This window comes from Eretmochelys imbricata, chromosome 25, assembly GCF_965152235.1.
Source record: "Eretmochelys imbricata isolate rEreImb1 chromosome 25, rEreImb1.hap1, whole genome shotgun sequence".
Lineage (NCBI taxonomy): Eukaryota > Metazoa > Chordata > Testudines > Cheloniidae > Eretmochelys > Eretmochelys imbricata.
Genome location: NC_135596.1, coordinates 4,602,060 through 4,627,739, shown reverse-complemented (window position 1 = coordinate 4,627,739; position 25,680 = coordinate 4,602,060). Strand labels below are relative to the sequence as shown.

At 58.0% G+C, this 25,680-nt stretch overlaps 1 protein-coding gene across 4 annotated transcripts in view; it reads left to right on the top strand.

Moving 5' to 3' along the window:
* Positions 1–24,350, top strand: part of HMG20B (high mobility group 20B) — an 89,646-nt gene extending 65,296 nt beyond the window's left edge. The window contains exons 1-10 of one of the 4 annotated variants that reach the window (XM_077841904.1): positions 12,096–12,142; positions 13,695–13,783; positions 16,553–16,658; positions 17,078–17,281; positions 17,710–17,830; positions 17,998–18,050; positions 18,890–18,968; positions 19,642–19,857; positions 20,498–20,630; positions 21,622–24,350. In XM_077841904.1, the coding sequence (XP_077698030.1) occupies positions 13,746–13,783; positions 16,553–16,658; positions 17,078–17,281; positions 17,710–17,830; positions 17,998–18,050; positions 18,890–18,968; positions 19,642–19,857; positions 20,498–20,630; positions 21,622–21,634 (963 nt within the window). In that variant the 5' untranslated portion in view covers positions 12,096–12,142; positions 13,695–13,745 and the 3' untranslated portion in view covers positions 21,635–24,350. Of the gene's footprint in view, positions 1–12,095; positions 12,183–12,854; positions 13,572–13,693; positions 13,784–16,552; positions 16,659–17,077; positions 17,282–17,709; positions 17,831–17,997; positions 18,051–18,889; positions 18,969–19,641; positions 19,858–20,497; positions 20,631–21,621 lie in introns of those variants that run through there. The other 3 variants (XM_077841902.1, XM_077841903.1, XM_077841905.1) reach the window with 3 other exon arrangements.
* Positions 24,351–25,680: the final 1,330 nt, after the last annotated feature.

The window sequence follows — 25,680 nt, the reverse complement described above, 5'->3', positions numbered from 1 at the left end:
GGAGCCAGGACCATGAGGGACCGTGCGGCGGTGGAGGAGGGAGGACCATAAGGGACCGTGAGGCGGTGGAGGAGGGAGGACCATCAGGGACCGTGCGGTGGTGGAGGAGCCAGGACAATGAGGGACCGTGTGGTGGAGGAGGGAGGACCATGAGGGACCGTGCGGTGGTGGAGGAGCCAGGACCATGAGGGACCGTGTGGTGGAGGAGGGAGGACCATGAGTGACCGTGGAGCGGTGGAGGAGCCAGGACCACGAGGGACCATGCGGCGGTGGAGGAGCGAGGACCATGAGGGACCGTGCGGAGGTGGAGGAGCCAGGACCATGAGGGACCGTGCGGCGGTGGAGGAGGGAGGACCATGAGGGACCGTGCGGTGGAGGAGGAGCGAGGACCATGAGGGACCGTGCGGCAGTGGAGGAGCGACGACCATGAGGGACCGTGCGGCAGTGGAGGAGCGAGGACCATGAGGGACCGTGCGGAGGTGGAGGAGCCAGGACCATGAGGGACCGTGCGGCGGTGGAGGAGGGAGGACCATGAGGGACCGTGCGGTGGAGGAGGGAGGACCATGAGGGACCGTGTGGCGGTGGAGGAGGCAGGACCATGAGGGACCGTGCGGCGGTGGAGGAAGGACCATGAGGGACCGTGCGGTTTTGGAGGAGCCAGGACCATGAGGGACCGTGCAGTGGGGCAGGGAGGACCATGAGGGACCGTGCGGTGGTGGAGGAGCGAGGACCATGAGGGACCGTGCGATGGAGGAGGGAGGACCATGAGGGACCGTGCGGCGGTGGAGGAGCCAGGACCATGAGGGACCGTGCGGCGGTGGAGGAGCCAGGACCATGAGGGACCGTGCGGCGGTGGAGGAGCCAGGACCATGAGGGACCGTGCGGCGGTGGAGGAGCCAGGACCATGAGGGACCGTGAGGCGGTGGAGGAGGGAGGACCATGAGGGACCATGAGGCGGTGGAGGAGGGAGGACCATGAGGGACCGTGCGGTGGAGGAGGGAGGACCATGAGGGACCGTGCTGCGGTGGAGGAAGGACCATGAGGGACCGTGCGGTTTTGGAGGAGCCAGGACCATGAGGGACCGTACAGTGGGGCAGGGAGGACCATGAGGGACCGTGCGGTGGTGGAGGAGCCAGGACCATGAGGGACCGTGCGATGGAGGAGGGAGGACCATGAGGGACCGTGCGGCGGTGGAGGAGCCAGGACCATGAGGGACCGTGCGGCGGTGGAGGAGCCAGGACCATGAGGGACCGTGCGGCGGTGGAGGAGCCAGGACCATGAGGGACCTTGCGGCGGTGGAGGAGGGAGGACCATGAGGGACCGTGAGGCGGTGGAGGAGGGAGGACCATGAGGGACCGTGAGGCGGTGGAGGAGGGAGGACCATGAGGGACCGTGCGGTGGTGGAGGAGCCAGGACCATGAGGGACCGTGTGGTGGAGGAGGGAGGACCATGAGGGACCGTGCGGTGGTGGAGGAGCCAGGACCATGAGGGACCGTGTGGTGGAGGAGGAGAGAGGACTATGAGGGACCGTACGACGGTGGAGGAGCCAGGACCATGAGGGACCGTGCGGCGGTGGAGGAGCTAGGACCATGAGGGACCGTGCGGCGGTGGAGGAAGGACGATGAGGGACCGTGCGGTTTTGGAGGAGCCAGGACCATGAGGGACCGTGCAGTGGAGCAGGGAGGACCATGAGGGACCGTGCGGCGGTGGAGGAGCCAGGACCATGAGGGACCGTGCGGCGGTGGAGGAGCCAGGACCATGAGGGACCGTGCGGCGGTGGCGGAGCGAGGACCATGAGGGACCGTGAGGCGGTGGAGGAGGGAGGATCATGAGGGACCGTGCGGTGGTGGAGGAGCCAGGACCACGAGGGACCATGCGGCGGTGGAGGAAGGACCATGAGGGACCGTGAGGTTTTGGAGGAGCCAGGACCATGAGGGACCGTGCGGCGGTGGAGGAGCGAGGACCATGAGGGACCGTGCGGCAGTGGAGGAGCGAGGACCATGAGGGACCGTGCGGAGGTGGAGGAGCCAGGACCATGAGGGACCGTGCGGCGGTGGAGGAGGGAGGACCATGAGGGACCGTGCGGCGGTGGAGCAGGGAGGACCATGAGGGACTGTGCGGCAGTGGAAAATCCAGGACCATGAGGGACCATGCGGCGGTGGAGGAGGGAGGACAATGAGGGACTGTGCAGCGGTGGAGGAGCCAGGACGATGAGGGACCATGCAGCGGTGGAGGAGGGAGGACCATGAGGGACTGTGCGGCGGTGGAGGAGCGAGGACCATGAGGGAACATGCGGCGGTGGAGGAGCCAGGACCATGAGGGACTGTGCGGCGGTGGAGGAGCCAGGACCATGAGGGACCGTGCGGCGGTGGAGGAGCCAGGACCATGAGGAACCGTGCGGCGGTGGAGGAGCCAGGACCATGAGGAACCGTGCGGCGGTGGAGGAGCCAGGACCATGAGGGACCGTGAGGCGGTGGAGGAAGGACCATGAGGGACCGTGCGGTTTTGGAGGAGCCAGAACCATGAGGGACCGTGCAATGGAGCAGGGAGGACCATGAGGAACCGTGCGGTGGTGGAGGAGCCAGGACCATGAGGGAGCGTGCGGCGGTGGAGGAGCCAGGACCATGAGGGAGCGTGCGGCGGTGGAGGAGCCAGGACCATGAGGGAGCGTGCGGCGGTGGAGGAGGGAGGACCATGAGGGACCGTGCGGCGGTGGAGGAGGGAGGACCATGCGGGACCGTGCGGCGGTGGAGGAGGGAGGACCATGAGGGACCGTGCGGCGGTGGAGGAGCCAGGACCATGAGGGACCGTGCAGTGGAGCAGGGAGGACCATGAGGGACTGTGCGGCGGTGGAGGAGCCAGGACCATGAGGGACTGTGCGGCGGTGGAGGAGCCAGGACCATGAGGGACCGAGCGGCGGTGGAGGAGCCAGGACCATGAGGGACCGTGCGGCGGTGGAGGAGCCAGGACCATGAGGGACCGTGTGGTGGAGGAGGGAGGACCATGAGGGACCGTGCGGTGGTGGAGGAGCCAGGACCATGAGGGACCGTGTGGTGGAGGAGGGAGGACCATGAGGGACCGTGCGGTGGTGGAGGAGCCAGGACCATGAGGGACCGTGCGATGGAGGAGGCAGGACCATGAGGGACCGTGCGGCGGTGGAGGAGCCAGGACCATGAGGGACCGTGCGGCGGTGGAGGAGCCAGGACCATGAGGGACCATGCGGCGGTGGAGGAGCCAGGACCATGAGGGACCGTGCGATGGAGGAGGGAGGACCATGAGGGACCGTGCGGCGGTGGAGGAGCCAGGAGCATGAGGGACCATGCGGCGGTGGAGGAGCCAGGACCACGAGGAACCGTGCGGCGGTGGAGGAGCCAGGACCACGAGGGACCATGCGGCGGTGGAGGAGCCAGGACCACGAGGGACCATGCGGCGGTGGAGGAGGGAGGACCATGAGGGACCGTGCGGTTTTGGAGGAGCCAGGACCATGAGGGACCGTGCAGTGGAGCAGGGAGGACCATGACGGACCGTGCGGCGGTGGAGCAGCCAGGATCATGACGGACCGTGCGGCGGTGGAGCAGCCAGGACCATGAGGGACCGTGCGGCGGTGGAGCAGCCAGGACCATGAGGGACTGTGCGGCGGTGGAGCACCCAGGACCATGAGGGACCGTGCGGCGGTGGAGGAGGGAGGACCATGAGGGACCGTGAGGCGGTGGAGGAGGGAGGACCATGAGGGACCCTGAGGCGGTGGAGGAGGGAGGATGATGAGGGACCGTGCGGTGATGGAGGAGCCAGTACCATGAGGGACTGTTCGGCGGTGGAGGAGCCAGGACCACGAGGGACCATGCGGCGGTGGAGGAGCCAGGACCATGAGGGACCGTGCGGCGTTGGAGGAGCCAGGACCATGAGGGACCGTGCGGTGGAGCAGGGAGGACCATGAGGGACTGTGCGGCAGTGGAAAATCCAGGACCATGAGGGACCATGCGGCGGTGGAGGAGGGAGGACAATGAGGGACTGTGCAGCGGTGGAGGAGCCAGGACGATGAGGGACCATGCAGCGGTGGAGGAGGGAGGACCATGAGGGACTGTGCGGCGGTGGAGGAGCCAGGACCATGAGGGAACATGCGGCGGTGGAGGAGCCAGGACCATGAGGGACCGTGCGGCGGTGGAGGAGCCAGGACCATGAGGGACCGTGCGGCGGTGGAGGAGCCAGGACCATGAGGGACCGTGTGGTGGAGGAGGGAGGACCATGAGGGACCGTGCGGCGGTGGAGGAGCCAGGACCATGAGGGACCGTGTGGTGGAGGAGGGAGGACCATGAGGGACCGTGCGGTGGTGGAGGAGCCAGGACCATGAGGGACCGTGTGGTGGAGGAGGGAGGACCATGAGGGACCGTGCGGTGGTGGAGGAGCCAGGACCATGAGGGACCGTGCGATGGAGGAGGGAGGACCATGAGGGACCGTGCGGCGGTGGAGGAGCCAGGACCATGAGGGACCGTGCGGCGGTGGAGGAGCCAGGACCATGAGGGACCGTGCGATGGAGGAGGGAGGACCATGAGGGACCGTGCGGCGGTGGAGGAGCCAGGACCATGAGGGACCATGCGGCGGTGGAGGAGCCAGGACCACGAGGAACCGTGCGGCGGTGGAGGAGCCAGGACCACGAGGAACCGTGCGGCGGTGGAGGAGCCAGGACCACGAGGAACCGTGCGGCGGTGGAGGAGCCACGACCACGAGGGACCATGCGGCGGCGGAGGAGCCAGGACCACGAGGGACCATGCGGCGGTGGAGGAGGGAGGACCATGAGGGACCGTGCGGTTTTGGAGGAGCCAGGACCATGAGGGACCGTGCAGTGGAGCAGGGAGGACCATGACGGACCGTGCGGCGGTGGAGCAGCCAGGACCATGACGGACCATGCGGCGGTGGAGCAGCCAGGAGCATGAGGGACTGTGCGGCGGTGGAGCAGCCAGGACCATGAGGGACTGTGCGGCGGTGGAGGAGCCAGGAGCATGAGGGACCGTGCGGCGGTGGAGGAGGGAGGACAATGAGGGACCGTGCGGCGGTGGAGGAGCCAGGACCATGAGGGACCATGCGGCGGTGGAGGAAGGAGGACCATGAGGGACCGTGCGGCGGTGGAGGTGGGAGGACCATGAGGGACCGTGCGGCGGTGGAGGAGTCAGGACCATGAGGGACCGTGCGGCGGTGGAGGAGCCAGGACCATGAGGGACCGTGCGGCGGTGGCGGAGCGAGGACCATGAGGGACCGTGAGGCGGTGGAGGAGGGTGGACCATGAGGGACCGTGCGGTGGTGGAGGAGCCAGGACAATGAGGGACCGTGTGGTGGAGGAGGGAGGACCATGAGTGACCGTGGAGCGGTGGAGGAGCCAGGACCACGAGGGACCATGCGGCGGTGGAGGAAGGACCATGAGGGACCGTGAGGTTTTGGAGGAGCCAGGACCATGAGGGACCGTGCGGCGGTGGAGGAGCGAGGACCATGAGGGACCGTGCGGCAGTGGAGGAGCGAGGACCATGAGGGACCGTGCGGAGGTGGAGGAGCCAGGACCATGAGGGACCGTGCGGCGGTGGAGGAGGGAGGACCATGAGGGACCGTGCGGTGGAGGAGGGAGGACCATGAGGGACCGTGCGGTGGTGGAGGAGCCAGGACCATGAGGGACCGTGCGGCGGTGGAGGAGCCAGGACCATGAGGGACCGTGCGGCGGTGGAGGAGCGAGGACCATGAGGGACCGTGCGGAGGTGGAGGAGGGAGGACCATGAGGGACCGTGCGGAGGTGGAGGAGGGAGGACCATGAGGGACCGTGCGGCGGTGGAGGAGGGAGGACCATGAGGGACCGTGCGGAGGTGGAGGAGCCACGACCATGAGGGACCGTGCAGTGGAGCAGGGAGGACCATGAGGGACTGTGCGGCAGTGGAAAATCCAGGACCATGAGGGACCATGCGGCGGTGGAGGAGGGAGGACAATGAGGGACTGTGCAGCGGTGGAGGAGCCAGGACGATGAGGGACCATGCAGCGGTGGAGGAGGGAGGACCATGAGGGACCGTGCGGCGGTGGAGGAGCCAGGACCATGAGGGAACATGCGGCGGTGGAGGAGGGAGGACCATGAGGGACTGTGCTGCAGTGGAGGAGCCAGGACCATGAGGGAACGTGCGGCGGTGGAGGAGCCAGGACCATGAGTGACCATGAGGCGGTGGAGGAGGGAGGACCATGAGGGACCGTGCGGCGGTGGAGGAGCCAGGACCATGAGGGACCGTGTGGTGGAGGAGGGAGGACCATGAGGGACCGTGCGGTGGTGGAGGAGCCAGGACCATGAGGGACCGTGCGATGGAGGAGGAAGTACCATGAGGGACCGTGGAGCGGTGGAGGAGCCAGGACCATGAGGGACCGTGCGGCGGTGGAGGAGCCAGGACCATGAGGGACCGTGCGGCGGTGGAGGAGCCAGGACCATGAGGGACCGTGCGGCGGTGGAGGAGCCAGGACCATGAGGGACCGTGCTGCGGTGGGGGAGCCAGGACCATGAGGGACCGTGCGGCGGTGGGGGAGCCAGGACCATGAGGGACCGTGCAGTGGAGCAGGGAGGACCATGAGGGACCGTGCGGTGGTGGAGCAGCCAGGACCATGACGGACCGTGCGGTGGTGGAGGAGCCAGGACCATGAGGGACCGTGCGGTGGTGGAGGAGGAAGGACCATGAGGGACCGTGCGGTGGTGGATGAGCCAGGACCATGAGGGACCTTGCGGCTGTGGAGGAGGGAGGACCATGAGAACCATGCGGCGGTGGAGGAGCCAGGACCATGAGGGACCGTGTGGCGGTGGAGGAGGGAGGACCATGAGGGACCGTTCGGCGGTGGAGGAGCCAGGACCATGGGGGACCGTGCGGTGGAGGAGGGAGGACCATGGGGGGGCCGTGCGGTGGTGGAGTCGAAGCTGATGAGACCATGAGGAACCGTGTGGTGGTGGAGGAGGAGGGGAGTTTCCAGGGTTGCTGGGAGGCGGCGGAGGAGATGAAGGTGGTCACGAGGGACCAGGCAGGGGTCGGGTGATGAGGACGAAGGGTCGTGGCTGAAAGGGATGAGTAGCAAGGGAGCCTCCCAAGAGATGTGGGAAACTTCAATCCCTTCTACCTCATATGCGCAGACGTCTCAGGCCTGATGGGCTGGATAGGACGGGATCACTCCCTTTCAGGCCATCTCGGGGAATGGGGATTAATTATTTCCCTAATTAATTATCTCTATGGGCCCTGTGATAAACGAAGTGGGGGGAGGAGGGGTTGGAGTTTGTAAACAACCTGCAAAACACCCTCAAATACTCTCTAGCTCTTGCTCGAGAAAACCTACACGATGCTCAGCAAGAGCAAAAGGCCTGGTATGATAAACATACCAGAGAGCATTCCTTCAGAGCAGGTGACCAAGTCATGGTCCTGAAAGCGCTCCAGGCCAATAAGATGGAAGCGTTGTAGGAGAGGCCATTCATGGTTCGAGAGCACCTGGGAGCTGTTCATTACCTCATCGTGTTCCCAGACCCTATCCTAAAACCTTAAGTATATCATGTTAGTTCTCTAAAGCTCTTTTATTCCTGAGAAATCAAGGTTCTCCAGTTCGTCACTCCAAAGAGACGACGCGGAGTGACCTGAAGGAGTCCACTATGAAGGAAAAAGCAACGGTGGTGTGGAAGAGGTGAGCCTTTCCATGACCCTTGGGCGTAAGCAGCGACAGCAAATCCAGGAGCTGTGCACCAGCTTCGCGCCAATGTCTTCAGCCACCCCAGGCCGGGCAGAATGGGTGTACCACTCCCTTGACACAGGTGATGCTTGCCCAATTAGAGCCCAAGCCCCTCAAGCCAAAACCGCGATAGAAAGGGAGATCAAGGACAGGTTACAGATGGGTGTAATCTGCCCCTCCGAGAGTGCATGGGCCTCTCCAGTGGTTCTGGTTCCAAACCAGACACGTAAATCCGCTTTTGCGTGGACTACCGTAAGCTAAATGCTGTAACTCACCCAGAGAACTATCCAATGCCACACACAAATAAGCCATTGGAGAAACTGGGATGTGCACAATTCATCTCCACCTTAAATTTAACTAAAGGGTACTGGCAAGTGCAGCTAGATGAATCAGCGAAGGAAAGGTCAGCCTTCATCACCCACGTCAGGCTGTATGAATTTAATGTGCACCCTTTCGGACTGCAAAATGCACCCGCCACCTTCCAGAGACTGGTAGAGTAGATAACCTTCTGGCTGGATTTGGGGAATTTGCAGTCGCCTACCTTGACGATGTGGCTATATTCTCAGATTCATGGGCAGAACACCTGGAACACCTCCAAGCTGTCTTCCAGCGCATAAGGGAGGCGGGATTAATCGTTAAGGCCAAAAAATGTCAAATAGGCTTAAACAGGATAATGTACCTTGGACACCAGGTGGTTCAAGGAACTATCAACCCCCTACAGGCTAAAGTAAATGCTATCCAAAATGGGCCTGTCCCTAAGTCAAAGAAGCAGGTCCAATCTGTCTTGGGCTTGGCTGGGTATTACAGACAATTTGTACCACACTACAGCCAAATTGCCACCCAACTGGTTGACCTAACCAGGAAAAAACAGCCAAATGCAGTTCAGTGGAGTGAGAAGTGTCAGAAAGCCTTTAACCAGCTTAAGGCAGCACTTACCTCTGACCCTGTACTAAGGGTCCTGGACTTTGACAAACCTTTTGTCATAACCACAGATGCGTCTGAGCATGGTGTAGGAGCAGTTTTAATGCAGGAAGGACCAGATCAACAATTCCATCCTGTCGTGTTCCTCAGCAAAAAACTTTCTGAGAGGGAAAGTGACTGGTCAGTCTCAGAAAAGGAATGTTACGCCATTGTTTACGCTCTGGAGAAGCTGCATCCATACATCTGGGGATGGCGTTTCCATGTGCAGACTGATCAGGCTGCACTGAAGTGGCTTCACACAGTCAAAGAGACTAACAAAAAACTTCTTTGGTGGAGTTTAGATCTTCAGGACTTTGATTTTGAAATACAACACATTTCAGGAGCTTCTAACAAACTGGCTGATGCATTCTCCCGTGAAAGTTTCCCAGAATCAGATGGGTAAAAATGTCTCTGTATTCTAAGTCATTGTAGTCCTTAAAATGTGGAAAATACTGTTTAGTTCTTCATATAATTAGTAGTAAAATTAGAGGTGCATGTATCTTATTAACTCTGTTTTCCTAAACCTCCACGAAGAAATCCCAGCTGGTGTGGACCCGACCTGAACCAGGCTGGCCAACACCATCTATGATTTGGGTGGGGTGTGATAGATGAGAGGTGGGGTAGCTCCCTTTTATGGACATGCAGCCAGCCAGCAGCTATAAAATCCCTCTTAGTAGCTATTCTCTAATTGCTCTACCTCTAAAGGGTTAAAAAGTCTCCCTGCTATGCATAAGTAAAAGGAAGGGAGCAGGCCCCTGGCCAAAAGAGCCAATGGGAAGGCTAGAACTTTTTCAAATTGAAAAAAGACTCCCCTTTTGTCTGTCTGTTGATGCTCTCCCAGGGAGAGGCCGACAGGGCAGAGCTATGCTGTAAGAAGCTTGGGCCAGGTATGAAAAAATCATCGGTATCATACCTAGAATCTACTCATTTAAAACCCCAGCTATGTGAGCAGATGAGGAAATGTCTCGGAAGAAGCGATTAGGTTTATTCCTTTTATTTCATTATGGCTTGTGGAGTCCTCTGCGCTAACCCCAGGTGCTTTTGTTTTGCTTGTTACCTTTCAGCTGGACCTCAAGGAAGCTATTCTTGATGCTTAATCCTTGTAGTTGCTCTTTTAACATCTAGCAATAGCCTGAGTTCCCTGATGTATTTTCTTTCTTTCTTTTTTTATTAATAAAATTTACCTTTTTCAAGAAGGGAATTCGATTTGTGTGTCCTAAGAGGTTTGTGCACATGTTGGTTAATTAGCTGGTTGCAGCAGCTGGTTTCCTTTTTTGTGTCTTTCTCAGCTCTTCCCTGCGGGAGGGGTGGGATTTCAATTACAACACAGAATACAATATATATGTATCTGCAGGAAAACATCCAAAATATTTAATACATTTCACTTGGTATTCTATTGTTTAACAGTGCGATTAAAACAACAATTAATCGTGATTAATTTTTTGAGTTAATCACGTGAGTTAATTGTGATTCATCGACAGCCCTAGTATCTATATTGAAAAGTTAAGGCAGGTCACCAGAAGGTGATGTGTCTCAGACATGTTCCTTTCAGGCAGGACGTAACAGAGGCACACGTCCAAATCTTCTCATGTGCGTATGGTCTGTTGTATGCCTCACAGTGTAGTTCTAGGCAGAAGAAAAGATTGTGAAATCACAAGAGAGGAACGTCACAGGATAAACCAAACAGCAGAGGTATCCTCTTTATGACTAAAGACACAGGATTGTTAAGGTATATCTGGAGGGCAAAAGGAAACACAGGCTCCTCCATTCAGGAGGCAAATCAACAAGTGTTGGTGTTATGAAAGCAGGGCCACAGCCAGCCTGGCTGGAACATGCTGGTGAGCAATATTCCACGGGCTATGAAAGTATCTTGTTAAGGAGGTCAAGACTCTAGAATTCTTGTTAGCATTTTGGTTTATATGTAACCATTTGTTTCCAATATTTCTACTTGCTACTACCTGAGTCTCTGGGCGCTGTTAAGTAACCCTAGGCCTGATTTCACTGTAAACAGATCTGAGCGCTGTGCGTTAAGCGGAGCGGTGATCCGAGGCGACGCTGGTGATCTGAGGCGAAACCGTTTCTTTGGAAGCAGCGAATCTGTGAATACCGCGAGTGTCCAGTGAACCAGGTGCTGGAGGCTCCAGGGAGACGCTTGGAGAGCGCAGGGGGTTGGAGTGTGCAGTCGCTAACTTGGGGAGAGAGAGAGTTGGGGACCTGACTCCCAGCAGGCACTGACGAGGCTTCTTCATGCTAAGGGCAGGTGGTAGGAAGGAGCCCCCCAGACCTAGGTCCTCCCGGGAAGCATCACATCTGGGCTGGGGCATTGCCGTGTTACTTGCATGGCACGAGACGTTGACCAAGTGACTATTTTGTATCTGTACCTTGAAGATGGTTTTAAAAAGAACCCTGGACACAGATCCACTGCGGCCATTGGGTATCGACATTGTGTCTGTGCACAGCTCTGTGCTTCTGGTTCTCGGGGATGCCCAGGAGCTTCTGGTGCCTGTTTCCCACCCCGTAGGGTTTGCACCGCCTGACTTAACTTTTCTGGGGCTCCTTTGACTCTCAGCCAAGGCCAAAAATGGCAGATTGTCATGTGCGATTTGAGGCAGGCTCACAAAATGCTGGAGGCTTGTCCAGAACCAAGCAAATTTTGTGTCTCCAAGTTTAGGGGGTCCTGGCTGTATGGGGGAGGCATATTGGGGGGGTCCTGGCTGGGAGTGGCTGGAGACTCTGGCAGGGGTGTGTGGGAAGAGAGTACAAACCCTGGCTGGGGGGGTACAGATCTTGGCTGGTGGCGGTAGAGACCTTGCCGGGAAGGGGGGTACAGACCCTGCGTGTGGGAGGGCTGAGGAGATCATAGAATCAGAGAATATCAGGGCTGGAAGAGACCCCAGGAGGTCACCAAGTGCAACCCCCTGCTCAAAGCAGAACCAAACCCCAATTTTTGCCCCAGATCCCAAATGGCCCCCTCAAGGATTGAACTCACAATCCTGGCTTTAGCAGGCCAGTGCTCAAACCATTGAGCTATCCCTGCCCCGCGACCTGTGAGATGTAGGTCACAGACTCAGTTGGGTGGGGGGTGTGGGGAGGGGGCGGGTGTCACAGACTCTGGCTGGCGCTTGCGCAGGGGAAGGGGGAGGGGAGTCGATTACATTTGGTAACTGGCCCTTTAAGACCCTCCTCTGGCTGAGGCTCCGGAAACCGATTCTTGATTGGTTGGGGCCCCAGTCGCGCGCAACCGAACTTGACGCAGCCAGCGCGCGCTGCCGTAGCCCCCCCTCTGTTTCTGACAGAGGCCGCTCCGGCCAATCACCCTCTGCTTTATCTGCATATTGCCTCCAGGATGACCAATCCGAGTCCTAGGTGTGGGCAGTTTATTAACTAACCATGGTGGGCGGGGCGGAGGCAGCAGGGAAGGGTGGTTGAGCCTGAGGAACAGGGTTGCTGAGTCAGGGAAGTTTGGGGGATTGGAGGCGGGAGGGGCTGTGGAGGAGGTGAGTGTGGGGGGGGGGGAGCAGGGGAGAAGGTGGGGGCGGGGGGATTGGAGGGGTGTGGGGGGGCCGGGGGAGGAGGTGGGGGATTGGAGAAGTGGGGGGGGGGCCGGGGGAGGAGGTGGGGGATTGGAGGGGATTGGGGGGTGGGGGGATTGGAGGAGTGTGGGGGGGGGGCAGGGGAGGAGGTGGGGGATTGGAGGGGATTGGGGGTGGGGGGATTGGAGGAGTGTGGGGGGGGCAGGGGAGGAGGTGGGGGATTGGGGATTGGAGGAGTGTGGGGGGGCAGGGGAGGAGGTGGGGGATTGGAGGGGATTGGGGGTGGGGGGATTGGAGGAGTGTGGGGGGGGCAGGGGAGGAGGTGGGGGGATTGGAGGAGTGTGGGGGGGGCAGGGGAGGAGGTGGGGGATTGGAGGAGTGTGGGGGGGGGCAGGGGAGGAGGTGGGGGATTGGAGGAGTGTGGGGGGGGGCAGGGGAGGAGGTGGGGGATTGGAGGAGTGTGGGGGGGGGCAGGGGAGGAGGTGGGGGATTGGAGGAGTGTGGGGGGGGGCAGGGGAGGAGGTGGGGGATTGGAGGAGTGTGGGGGTCCTGGATTGGGGGCTAAAAGGAGCCCCGGGGAAGGAGCTGCTGCAGATGGTGCAGGGGAGGTGGGGGAGCAGTGCTGGGTGCTCTTCCCCTAGTCTGACCTTGTTAGTCAATAAAGGGCTATAAGATGGGGGGGGCAGAGCTCCCCATCCCGCCCCTCTCTGCCCCTGTCTCCCCAGTTTCCCTCTCCTAGGTGTCTCTGTGACTCTCCTGTTGCAGTAACCACTTGTGTCGCGTGCTCAGTGCAGGGGCTGGGAGCCAGGATGCCTGGATTCTGTTTCTGCCTTTGCCACTGACTCGCTGGGTGACCTTGCACAAGTCATTCCATGCCTCCGGTCCTCAGTTTCCCCAGCGCTAAGAAGCCCGTGAAGCACTCTGAGAGTGCAACTTGTAATTCACATTAGAGTGTTATGCTTGTGAACTTTAGTAGGTTGTGGATCAGGGCACCTAGAGCTTCAAATGAGCATCTTTTATTATATAAATTGAAATAAATCAACTGGGAAATTCCCCAAGCAACATCCACAGAAAAGCAGCTGCTAGTCAGACTGTTAAGTATGCAGTACTGTGCCAATGTTGCTTTACATTATTGTATCTCTGGAATATCTTTTCTTTTCTGTGCAATGTTAAGGTTGCAATTTAAATAGCCTCGTTTTGTTTGCGAATTTATCATTTTGCTTCTAGAGGTGATAAGGGAAGTTATTTGACCAGGGTCACACAATGAGCTAGTATGTGAGCTGCGAATAGAACCCAGGAGTCCTGAGCCACCAGAGCAGGAGACAATACTTCCTCCTGAGTGGGATGTGTCAGGTGGGCACTGGGACCTTGTTTTGGTGGGATTGTAGCTTGCTCAGTTGCTGCTGGGTTTGGGATTTGCTTCCTGCTGCCCAGTTGCTGAAATGTCCATAATGAAACTTGATTGTACATTACAGGTGGCCTGGTCTGAGCTGCTTGAGCATTAGCTGGTGTTTGCAGAAATTGGTCATGTCGCATGCTGCAAAACAGCTGGCCGCTGGCATCTTGTAAGTGTTGCAGATTCTTTCCCCCTACCAGACTGCAACAGGCTGACTGTTGTGGTGGTCATGGTGATGCTGACAGGTCCTACAGTGCCTGACAGCAATCAAATCTAGGTAATAGATTCATAGAGCTTAAGTTTTCTGCGACCATTAGATCATCTAGTCTGACCTCCTGCATAGCAAGGGCCAGAGACCTTCACCCAGTTACCCCTGGACTGAGCCCAATAGCTTGTTTGGCTAATGCATCTCCCAGAAAGGCAGCCAGCCTTCATCTGAAGACATCAACAAGTGGAGGCTCCTTTGGTAGTTTGTTCCAATGATTAATCACCCTCACTGTTAAAATGTTGGGCTTAATTTCTAATGTGAATTTGTCTGGCTTCAGTTTCCAGCCACTGGTTCTTGGTCTGCCCCTCTTTGCTAGATTAAACGGCCCGTTAGTCCCTGGTATTTTCGCCCCAGTTACATGTAGGCTGTTATCAAGGCAGTTCTTGATTGTGATGAGCTAAACAGATTGAGCTCTTTAAGTCTCCCACTGCAAGGCATTTTTCCAGATCATTTTTATGGCTCTTTTCTGCACCTTCTTCAATTTTTCAAGAGCCTTTTTAAAATGTGGACCCCAGAACTGGACGCAGTGTTCCAGTGTCGGTCTCACCAATGCCACATACAGAGGTAAAATCAACTCCCTGCTCCGGCTCGCTACTCCCTGTTTGTACAGCCAAGGATCGCATCAAAGATTTTGTTGTCATAGTGTTGCACTGGGAGCTCATGTTGAGTTGCTTCTCCATTATGACCTCTAAACCCTTTTGCAGACACTGCTTTCTTTGTTCCTAGATGAATAACTTTGCATTTGATTGTATTAAAATGTATTTTGTTTGAATGGGCCCCGTTTACCAGGTGCTCCAGATCACTCTGTATGACTGCCCTGTCCTCCGCTTTAGTTACCACTCAGCCAATCTTGGTGTTGTCTGCAAACATTATCGACACTGGTTTTATATTTAATTCCAGATCATTGATGAACATGTTGAAGAGCATCAAGCCTAGTACCAGTCCCTGTGAAACCCCACTAGAAACACCCCTGTTTGATGGTCATTCCCCATTGGCAATTACTCTTTGAGATCTGTCACTTAGCCAGCTCTTAATCCATTTATTGCATTATACATAGTGGAGCTTACTAGTTTTTCAGTCAGAATGTCAAGCAGTAGAAACGCAAATACCTCACCAAAGTCTGTTACGTCTACACAGTTAACTTTATCGGCCAGGCTTGTAATCTCAAAGAATGAAATCAGGCTTGTTGACCAGACCTGTTTTCTATAAACCCATGCTGACTGGCATTAATTATGCTCCCAGCCATTAATTCTTTATCAATTAAATCATTTTGTATTTTCCGTTATTTTGCCCAGGATTGATGTCAGGTTAACAGGCCTATAGTTATCTGAGTCATCCCACTTGCACATTTGGAATACTGGTACAACATTAGCTCTTTTCCAGTCTTCTGGAATTTCCCTGGTATTCCAAGACATACTAAAAATTAACATCTCCTCTGAGATCTCCTCAGCCAGCTCTTTTAAGACTCTTGGTGCAAGTTCGCCAGGCTTGCTTATTTAAAAATACTTATCCCTAGCAGATGTTGTTTAACATCGTCCTTAGTTACCAAGGGACTCAAAAGTACTTCATCATGCTCATATGGTGCACGATATGATACTGCCTCTTTCCAAATGCAGAACAGAACACTTCTGTCTTTTTCTGAATCATCATTAACAGTTCTATTTTCTCCATCTAGTAATGGGTCTGTACCTTTGCTAGGATTTCTTTTGTCCCTATATACTTAAAAAAATTCCTTCTTATTGTCCTTAGCCTTGCCAGCCATGGTTTTTTCCCTGATGTCTTTAGCTTCCCTTATTAATTTTCTGTACTTCATAGCTGCTAAGTTATATCTGCTGCTATTTACTTCCCTGTTTTTGCGTTTCTTATGGATTGCTTTTTGATTTCTAATTCCTGTCTTCACTCCTCCTGATCCTGTAGCTGGACTTGTTGAGGTGGAGCACCACTGGGGTTCCCTGGGGGAATATCTGATTGCGGGAGCTGGGCCCTAGTTTGCTGTTCTGCCTTGGGCTGTGGCTTGTGTAAGATGCTCCAGATGAAGGCAAAACTCTCCTCTATGATACACCAGTACCAGCCCTTTCCTTCTCTCCATACTATGCCAGGGAGGGTGGAATGTTGTCTCCAGCCACAGATTAGTGGATGTGCTGGCTACAAGGACTGATGGATGGCCCTTGGAATTGGTACCCAGAGGAGTATAACTTCAGATCCAGTTCTCAGTTGTGTGAGAACCCTTCTCGTTCTGACTCTTCTCTGCAGCTGCTTGACCTGCCAGCAGAGGGCATGACTTGGGCTGTAACCTGTGTGCACGAGTGCCCCAAATTACCCTGGGCCATGCTGGTCTTGGTGGGGTTTGTGGAGCCCCTTAGTTATTACAGTGCTAGCTTCTCCCAGCAAGGGCTGCTGTGGGGAAGGGTGTGGGAGCTCTGGCACTGGGAGGGAGTCGCCATCTGCTACCTCAACCCCAGCTTCCCCCAGTAGGAGTCGCCCTTGTGAAGGGCTGTGGAGAGTGCTGGCTGCGTGGGAAGCTCAGTGCTCCTGCAGTCCCAGGCCCTCCCAGCAGGAGGTGCTGCCGGGCGTAGCGGCATGCACCAGCAGTGCCAGCCCAGTAGTGTCTCTGCAGTTGTGCTTCAGCCTTTTCCTTCACCGAATGTGACACAAGCTCTCTGGTTGCAGACATGCCACCGGCAAAGGCCAGCATGGAAACTTCCTGGTCGCCATCAAGCAGGAGAAGGGGGAAGTTCCCCGGACCAGCAGCGAGAAGCCCCACGGCGAGGAGGAGGTGAGCCCCTCTGTGATGTGATCTGGCTCTTCTGCTTTCCCAGCCTGCCCTGAGCACAGGACCCCTGCGGTGGCTCAAATGCAGCCGCACAGTGCTGGGACAGCTGGGTTTACAGCACTGCAGGGAGCTGCTTTGCTGAGGTTTTGTGCATAGCCCTTTCCATAGAAATGCGTTTGCTTACCCTGCAGAAGTCCTAGCGTAGCTGTGCAGCATGCCAGGCTGCCGCAGATGGTGCTGGTGCCTTGTGGCTGCAGCACGGGGATGGGAAGAGAGGCCAGGAGCCCTGGGCTCGGGAGGGCTAATGACAGGGGTCTGCGTGGTGCTCTGTCCCTCTCTTCCTGCTGTGGACACAGTCACTTAGTGAGCTTCAGTCCAGCATGTTGGTTGATTTCTTTCCCTCCCCTGCCACGGGGTGACAGCCAGTGAAGAAGAGGGGCTGGCCCAAAGGGAAGAAGAGGAAGAAGATTCTGCCCAACGGCCCCAAGGCCCCAGTGACCGGCTATGTCCGCTTCCTGAATGAGCGCCGTGAGCAGATTCGCATGCAACATCCTGACCTGCCCTTCCCAGAGATCACCAAGATGCTAGGAGCTGAATGGAGCAAACTGCAGCCCACAGACAAACAGGTACTGTGGAGGTGGAGGGGTGTCCAGGGGAGACACACCTTGCATTAACCCAGCCACATCCAGCTGGGACCTGGGTCACAGCCGTGCTCCAGACTCGCTCAGGCTGTTGAGCTGGTTAAGGATTGCACCTTGAGTAGGATAGGCTGCATCCGAGGGAGGCTGGACCAGGGTCTGCAGGACGTACCCTAATTGGCTGCTGTGCTGTGGGTCTGGGGTCCGGTCCCTTCCATAACTGCAGGACATATGCTGAGACCCCTGACTGGCCGCTCGACAAGGGGGGAGCAGGGCCCTGACTCCTGGAGTCACACCCTTGAATACTTGCTGGGCCGCTCGCTGGGATCCAGGCTCTGGGGTGATGTTTAGGGCTGCACCTCGCCCCCGCTTCCGTGCGCTGTGGGGCGTGCCCATCTGACCCCAAGTGATTTCAGAGGTACCTGGATGAGGCGGAGCGCGAGAAGCAGCAGTACATGAAGGAGCTGCGGGAGTACCAGCAGTCGGAGGCCTACAAGATGTGCACGGAGAAGATCCAGGAGAAGAAGATCAAGAAAGGTTGGTGCTGGGGATGTGTGGGGCTGGGCTTTGCACTCTGCCCTGTCCCCCACTGACACTGGGGTGGGGAAGGGGCTGGGAGCGTCCCCCTTGGTGCTGTGGGCTGGCAGGGTGGGCCTGGCACAGCAGGATGAGGTAAGTAACCTCTGACCGCTTTGTGCCCCCAGAGGATGCTGTTTCTGTGTCTGTGAACACTCTGCTGAACGGGCACCCGCACAAGGTAGGGACCCTGGCGGCTCTCTGCGAGGGCGGCAGTGCCCAGGGGAGGGGCTGGGTTGTCAGGTGCCAGCTGAGGGAAGCGAAGCTGAGGAGCGCAGAGTCCCTCATAGAGCATGAGGTGGTAAATCCTGTCCAGCTGCATGGGCTCTGCCAGGAGCTGGGGGTGGCAGTGGTGAAGTGGGGCCTGACTCCATGCCGGGCAGTGCCGTGCTGGTGTGACGTGTGTCCGGCTGGTGTTGTGTGGCCCTTAGCTCAGTACATGTGTCATGCCCCCTCCTCCCCCCGATGATGCTGCTTGCTCAGTCCATGTCTGTCCCACCGTGTGCCCACGCACCCACTGACTGGGCCAGGGGCTGCCTGTCTGTACCCTGCCACCTTCCTAATGTCCTTCAGGCCATTGGCGGACTTGCTGCATGTGACTCTGCCCTGGCAGAGGGGCATGAGGGAGTCTTGACTGCAGATTGGGATTAGACAGAGCTACTCAGCCGTGGCATGTGGAGCTGAGCCTGTAACAGCCAGAATTATTGTGCATCCTTTAAAATTCCTCTTCCAGCTGCCAAGGCTGGGGACTGTGTCTTGGCCTGGCCAGTTGTGGGGAGCCTAGGACTATCACCTGGCCCATGTGGGACCCACCAGCTCCCCTGGGGCCATGTGTTGGGACTGGCAGGAGCCCTTATGCCCCGCTGCCTTCCCCCATCCTTGAGCTGAAGCAGAGCAGGGGCCGGGTGTTTGGACCCCAAGGTGGGCAGGAACCCCTCCCAGGTGAAGGGAAGTTCATCCCTTGGGCTAGAGTTGACCTGTCCTGGCCACTGGCCATTAACCTGCATCGCTCCCGGCCAGGGCGGGGACTGCTGCGGGGATGGCTTCTCCACGTTTGATGTGCCCATCTTCACTGAGGAATTCTTGGACCAGAACAAAGGTACGGAGCCTGGAGGAGGGGGGGATTTAACTTGCTGGGGCAGTGACCGTTCTGCATTCTGTTTGCACAGCGCCTAGCGCGGTGGGGTTCCCTAGAATACTATCAGCGACACAGCCCAGGCCAGGGGCGGGGGAGGCTAGAGACTGTGGTTCCCAGTGCTCTCACCTCCCAGCAGGGGGCAGGCCCAGGATCCCTGGTGTAAATAGACCTCTGGGGCTTGCCGTAGCTGATCCCACCCTGGCCCATGTGGCTGGTCAATGCTTGATCCTTCCCAGCAAGCCAAACTAGACCCCTAATGCCCCAAGACGAGTTTGGGGTGGGCGGGGGTCGCAGCCTGTGGATTTGGCCTGCTGATCCTGTCAGCTTCACGGCAGGGTGCCAGACAGCCCTCGGAACAGAGTCGCTGATCCCAGCTTCCTGCCTGGAGTCAACTTCCACCTCAGTTGGCCCAGCAGGGGCCAGGTACAGGGGCTGATGGGCCGAGAACATGGGCAGCACCTAGCGCCGTGGGGCCCTGATCCTGGCTGGGGCCTCGGGGCTCTGCCGTAACCGAAGTCATTGATGGCACCGCTGTGTGAGCCCTGCGTTGGCCCCAGGCCTGTCTCGAGTTGGGGGGAGCTGGGCTCTCCCCCTTCCTCCGCACTGACCCGCCCTCCTGTCTGCGGTGGGGCAGCGCGGGAGGCCGAGCTGCGGCGTCTGCGGAAGATGAACACGGAGTTCGAGGAGCAGAACGCTGTCCTGCAGAAGCACACGGAGAGCATGAGCTGCGCCAAAGAGAAGCTGGAGCAGGAGCTGGCAGTGGAGGAGAGGCAGACGCTGGCCCTGCAGCAGCAGCTCCAGTCCGTCCGGCAGGCCCTGACCACCAGCTTCGCTTCTCTCCCCATCCCAGGTGAGCCCAGGAGGCAGAGAGAGGAGGATCATGGGAACACTGCCCACAGGGAGCCTCTCCCTGAGCAGTCCACTGGCTGTCGGCTGGGCTGTCACTAGAAAGGGGGAGCCCGGGGGTCTGATACTCTGCACATGGGGGGTGGCTGGAGGTGAGGCTTGGGGTCTCAGAAATCTCCCTCCCTTTCCCTCTAATCTCAAAAGATCCCAAAGCACCCCATGGTGGCCTGAAGAAAGGAGTCTCTGGCACTCTGGCCCCCACGCTCCCCCAGGCTGGGGTGTGGCTGGCTCAGCACGCAGCCAGCAGGTGGAGGCAGAGGGTGGAGAAAGTGTCTGTGTCAGAGCGTGGGGATCTTCCCAACACGCCCACGTGTGGTAAACTCACTCTGGGGGTGAAGGGCCAACTGGGGTTTGACCCAGATGTTGCAGGGGACGAAAGGGGTGGGCCTCAGAGCTGAGCTCTCCACCCAGTGTGGAAACGCCCTGGAAAGGGCCGCGGGCGAGGCATCCTGCCCCTCTCTGTAGAGTGCCAGTCCTAACCCCTACAGGGCTGCCTGTGCATCGCAGCAGCTGGCCTCTGGGGGCACTGGGCTCGGGACTCCGGCTGGGCTCCTGCGCTTTGCTAACCAGGCCCCTGTCCCCAGGCACCGGAGAGACCCCCACGCTGGGCACCCTGGACTTCTACATGGCCAAACTGCACAGCGCCATCGAGAGCAACCCGCTCCAGCACGAGAAGCTGGTCGTGCGCATCAAGGAGATCCTCTCCCGGATAGCCAGGTGAGCGGGAGACTCTTCCCTGCCAGGCCTGAGGACGGGGGGGCTGGGGTTCTCCTACAGCGTTCGGTGACCGGTGGGCCTGGGCATTGGCCATGGCAGCTGAGATCCTGGCAGGTGCTCAGTACCCAGAATTCTGTGTGTGAGGCCAGAATTGGTATGGCGGGGGGGGAGCCAGGGCTCAGCAGGTGAGAGCAGGATGTGGTGGGATTGACCCAGGCTGCCCTGATGCTTGGCTTCTCCCTGGACCATTCTTGGGGGATGAGGGAGGCATGTGGGTCCCCTACAGCATGCCACACCCTGGTGTGGTGGTGCTGGTTGGGAAACCCCTGGTGCCAGGGGCTTCAGGGAGATCTTCGCTGCATGGCTGCACTCTGCCTAGGCCCCAAGCCCGTTCTGACCGCCCCTTGCAGCCAACCACCCCTTCCTGGGACACAGAGCAGCCCAAATGCCCCCAGGGCACCCGCAGGCCAGCTCAGGGCTGAGCAGATCTGTGACTGGAAGGGTCCATGCTTGGTGCTTGTAACTCAATGTTTTGGGGCCCACGTGGCCAGGGGAGGCCCCCATTTTGAATGGCAGCTGTGTAGGGGAGGGATGTCCTGGGGTCCCTCTCCCTGCTGGGATTTCCTCCCCGCTCTTCCACAGGGGCCCAGGAAGTTGCATGCTGACCGCTAGAGCTGCCCTGAGCTTGCTGGCTGGAGCCCAGCCTTGCCTGGCAGGGACTGGACTTGGCCGCTGTCCCACAGCTGCTCAGTGACTCATGTGAAGTGGGCTGCTGGCTTTGACTCAGTTTCCTGGGGGCAGGTGTCTGCATTGCAGCATCTGCCCCTGGAGTGAACAGGCTCGTGTGGCAGTGAATGGGCACTGCCTGTTCTGAGGAGGAGCACTCCCTCCGGCCCCACACCACTGCCCCCCCCCCCCCCCCGCCGCCCCCTGAGCTGCTGAATGAGCCGCGAGTGCCTAAGCAAGCTGTGTTTTTCCTTCCTGTTTTTAGTGAACACTTATGAAAGGCCTGGTGTGTCCTGCGGCCCAGCGCTGACTCAGACTGGGACCCTCAGCCACCTCCTCTCACCCGCCCTGACACCTGGAATCCGCTGGAGCCTTGCGGCTCAGCACCTCCGCTTTGCACAGATCTTTGCTGGAGAAGGTCCTTTGAAAGGGTTGAGTAACTCTTGGTCCTTCCGTGCAGCTGAGAACTGTGGGCCAGGCCTCTGTGGGGTCTTGGGGGGCAGGCTGCCAAGCAGGGACAGCAAGGCAGCTTGCAGGGTCACTTCTCGGCTCCTCCTGAGCCCCTGGCTCGCTGACTGCCAGGTCTAGGGCTTAGTGCAGCGCCCGGGCGGTATGACTGGATGTGCTGCAGGCTCCGCGTGCCCCATTGCAAACTGGCCCTCCGTTCTCCAGCGAGGCCCCAAGATTGTGCAGCGATGCTGGAAATCCTGCAGCAGCTGCATTAAATTAAACCACACAGCCTTAAAGCTGACCAGAAGCTGCCCCTGGCCGCTCACCGTGACAGTAAATCAGGTGTGTCTCGGGCTGGCCCCACCCTCCAGTTGTCAAGGTGATGGAGAAGTCTGTCTTGCCAAGGCAGGGCAGAAGTGCTCGTCGCTGGGAGGGTGCTGGTGTAGACCAGGCACTGCTGTCCTTACCCGTGTCACCTAGACCTGTGCCGAGCAGAAGAGGACACAGCAATGATAATGCCACTGTCCTACCCATGTTAGCGCAACCTCCCCTAGAGCTGCATCAATATTTGGGCAAAAATAGATGGGTTCCTCCTTCCACCCCACACAAAAAATGTCTACTGTAGACCCAGCCCAAGCTATCAGCAGTGAAACGGTTCAGTGTTGGCATTGAAACTACCATTGTTAGGTTTCAGAATTAACCCATTGCAGTGAATGGGGCCGTTCACCCCCTTGGAGCAGTTGTTTCAGGCTGTCTGCAGACTCAGGCACTCACGCTTGAGTCACATGTGGGCTGTCGCTCTTTGAGCGCTGCGATCCTGGCACTGTGTAGTGGGGTGGGAGCTCTGCTCCCCTACCCCTAAAATAGCATGGCTGAGTATTATGGGGCTGGCCCTGCTGAGCCCTGCCCTAGGGGGCCTGGGGAAGCCATGTCTGCACGCCGGGGTCAGGCCAGCTTGCTTGTTCTCAGCATGGGGTCCTCTGCCTTAGTTAGCTAAGGGGCATGTTTGTAGTGTGGATGGGACCAGCTCGGTCAGAACTGTGCCGGGACCAGCCTGATCAGTCTAGTTACAGTCCTGCTGCCTGGAACAGGTCCCTGTCTGCATTTGGGTCTGTGGTGTAGATGGGCCCTTATCTAATCTTAGGGTCTGTGTTCACTGCTGAGTTAACCCAGGCTCTTACCCCAGTGGAACCTCAGCCCACTCCTGTCCACACACAACCTTGTCCTCTGAGTTTGGTGGTGCTCTCAACCCCGGTTAGCTGGCCCGGGTGCCGCTTTCGCTTGGATGGGAACCTGCCCACTTTGCAGTGAGGGCGCAGGCAAAAATCACTCCGTGCTGACAATCCTCCAGCACCTTTCCACAGTTCCCCCCCGTGTGCCCAGGAGGACAGACAAGTTCTCCCACACTTCACTGGGAAAGATCCCTAGAGCAGCTCAGCTCACTGCAGCACGAAGCACCTGGGAAAAGCCCCTGATGTCCTTGTGACACCCAGGCAAGAGCCATGCCAGCGTGGGCACAGTAACAGGTGAGGCGCTGCTCGCCCTGGCTGGGCTGGCCTGGGCTCAGACCTGGGTGCAGATCATCTGTGTTACTCTGCAGTGTAGTCATACCCCACGAAGTGTAGGCATGAGTCTCCAGGGTTATCATATTCAGTTCCCTGCCATCCTGTCCTGAGCCCACAGGGGCTGGGAGGGGTAGAGGCTGCTGAGGGTGGGCAGACAGCACCCATTTAATTGCCCAGTAGGTGCCCGGAGCTCTGGGGAGGTGGGACAGTGCAGTTTAGAGAGCTGTGCCCTGGCGGGAGGGCGCCATTCTCTGTGCGTGGGCAGGGTGGGAACCCCACTCCATCCTGGCCAATCCTGCAGACGCCGCACCAGAGATGGCCACTGAGGGCACGTCTACATTGCAGTTCAGACCCACGGCTGGACCGTGCTGGCTGATTCGGGCTCATGGGATCTGGGCTACAGGGCTGTGTAATTGTGGTGCAGATGTTTGAGGTGGGAGGGTCCCAGAGCACTGAGCCCGAAAGCCCCTTAGCCCGAGCCCTGCAAGCACAAGTCAGCTGGCCCAGGCCAGCCACGGGTTGTTAATTGCAGTGCAGATGTGGGCTCAACTCTTAACGCTTGCCAATCAGCCATAAAGGCTAGAGATGTGATCTGGCTCCAAACGCCCTCGTAGCTGGGGCAGGGGGCCTGGCCCAGCTCAGACATTTCATTTATTTTTACAAAGAAGTTATTTAATCCAGCCTGAAGTTGACTGTGACCGAACCTCTGGGTGAGCAGTGAAGAGTCGCTCAGTTCCCTCCCGGAGCCTCCTTCCGATGGGTGAACCCCACGTGGTGCCCTCTTGCTTCAGGACGCGCATTGCTAATCCCTCTCTGTGTTGGTCTGGCCCGTGAGAGGTGGGGCTGGAGTGTGACGTTTTGATTTGGTTTTGGTGAGCAGTGAGGACCTCATAGAAGAAATGATTGTAGGGGGACAACCTTGATTCCAGCGATCATAAGCTAATTCAGTTCAAACTAAATGGAAGGATAAAGAAAAATAGATCTGTGTCTAGGATTTTTTATTTCAAAAAGGCTAACTTTAAAAAATTAAGGAAATTAGTTAGGGAAGTGGATTGGATTGAAAAACTTGTGGATCTAAAGGCAGAGGAGGCCTGGAATTACTTCAAGTCAAAGTTGCAGAAACCATCAGAAGCCTGCATCCCAAGAAAGGGGAAAAAATTCATACGCAGGAGTTGTAGACCAAGCTGGATGAGCAAGCATCTCAGAGAGGTGATTAAGAAAAAGCAGAAAGCCTACAAGGAGTGGAATATGCAAGGAGCGCCAGGTACTTGGGAGGAGCATGGTATGCACTGTGGGGACATGGCAGGATCCGTCCTTCCCTGGGGACGTACCGTCTGCATGTGCTACCACTTGGAAATGCCTGTCCTCAATCATGGCACCTGGCAGCATCCCAGCCCCAGCCCTGCTCCGCCAGTAACACAGTGCTTTTCCACCTATGCTCCGCGGACCACTGGGCAGTCACTGACTATGTCTAAGGGGTCCACGAAAGGGTGCCGTTACCATAGCACAGTGGTTTTTAGGGGTCCACAGGCTGGGTAAGATTTCCAAAGGAGTTTGCACCTTTATTCGAGATTTGTAGGGGTCTGTAAATGAGAAAAGGTCACAAACCCCTGGAATAGCAGGTCTTGCGTGGCTGAGAACAGCTTCTCAGTTACAAGGGGATGGGCCATGGCGTGGGAGCTCTGGGAAAACTCCCCGCTCTGCCACCGACCTAGGGCCCATCTCTGCAGGGGAGAGTGGCTCCCTTTCCTGCCTCCCGAGGGCTGTGAGGCCAGATTCCCCAGCCTCGGCAGGGTGCTGAGATACTCCAGTGATGGGGCTGTGCTGAGTGCGCTCTGGGAGCTGCATCCACTGTGTCCTGCTGAGCAGCATTTTCAGTGCCTCTCATTCTACATCACCTGAGTAAGGTCAGTGACTTAAAAGTTCCCCTTGTGCAGGAGCTGCCCTCGGGCCTGCAGTGCCCATCCCTGTTCTGCAGAGCTCGGGGGTCTCTGTGTCTTAACTCAGCGTACCTCGGTAGGTGGGGTTAGTCACTGATCTCGGATCCTGTAATTAGAGAGATTATTTTCTTACTAGCACTACGTAACAAGCGCAATTTCCAATTCGCAGTAGCCTCTCCCTTGGGGCTAACGCTGTCTGCTATGGAGCAACAGCCAGAACCGCTCTGGTCTGGGTAAGCCGCTCCCTGGGGCAGCCCTTCGGCCGCAGCCTGCAGTGCCTGGGAACGGCCAGGGAGACGTTTGATACAAATGAAAATGGGGTAGAGACCCAATCTGGTGCCCTGAGTGAAAGTGGTTCAGGGGTAGGGG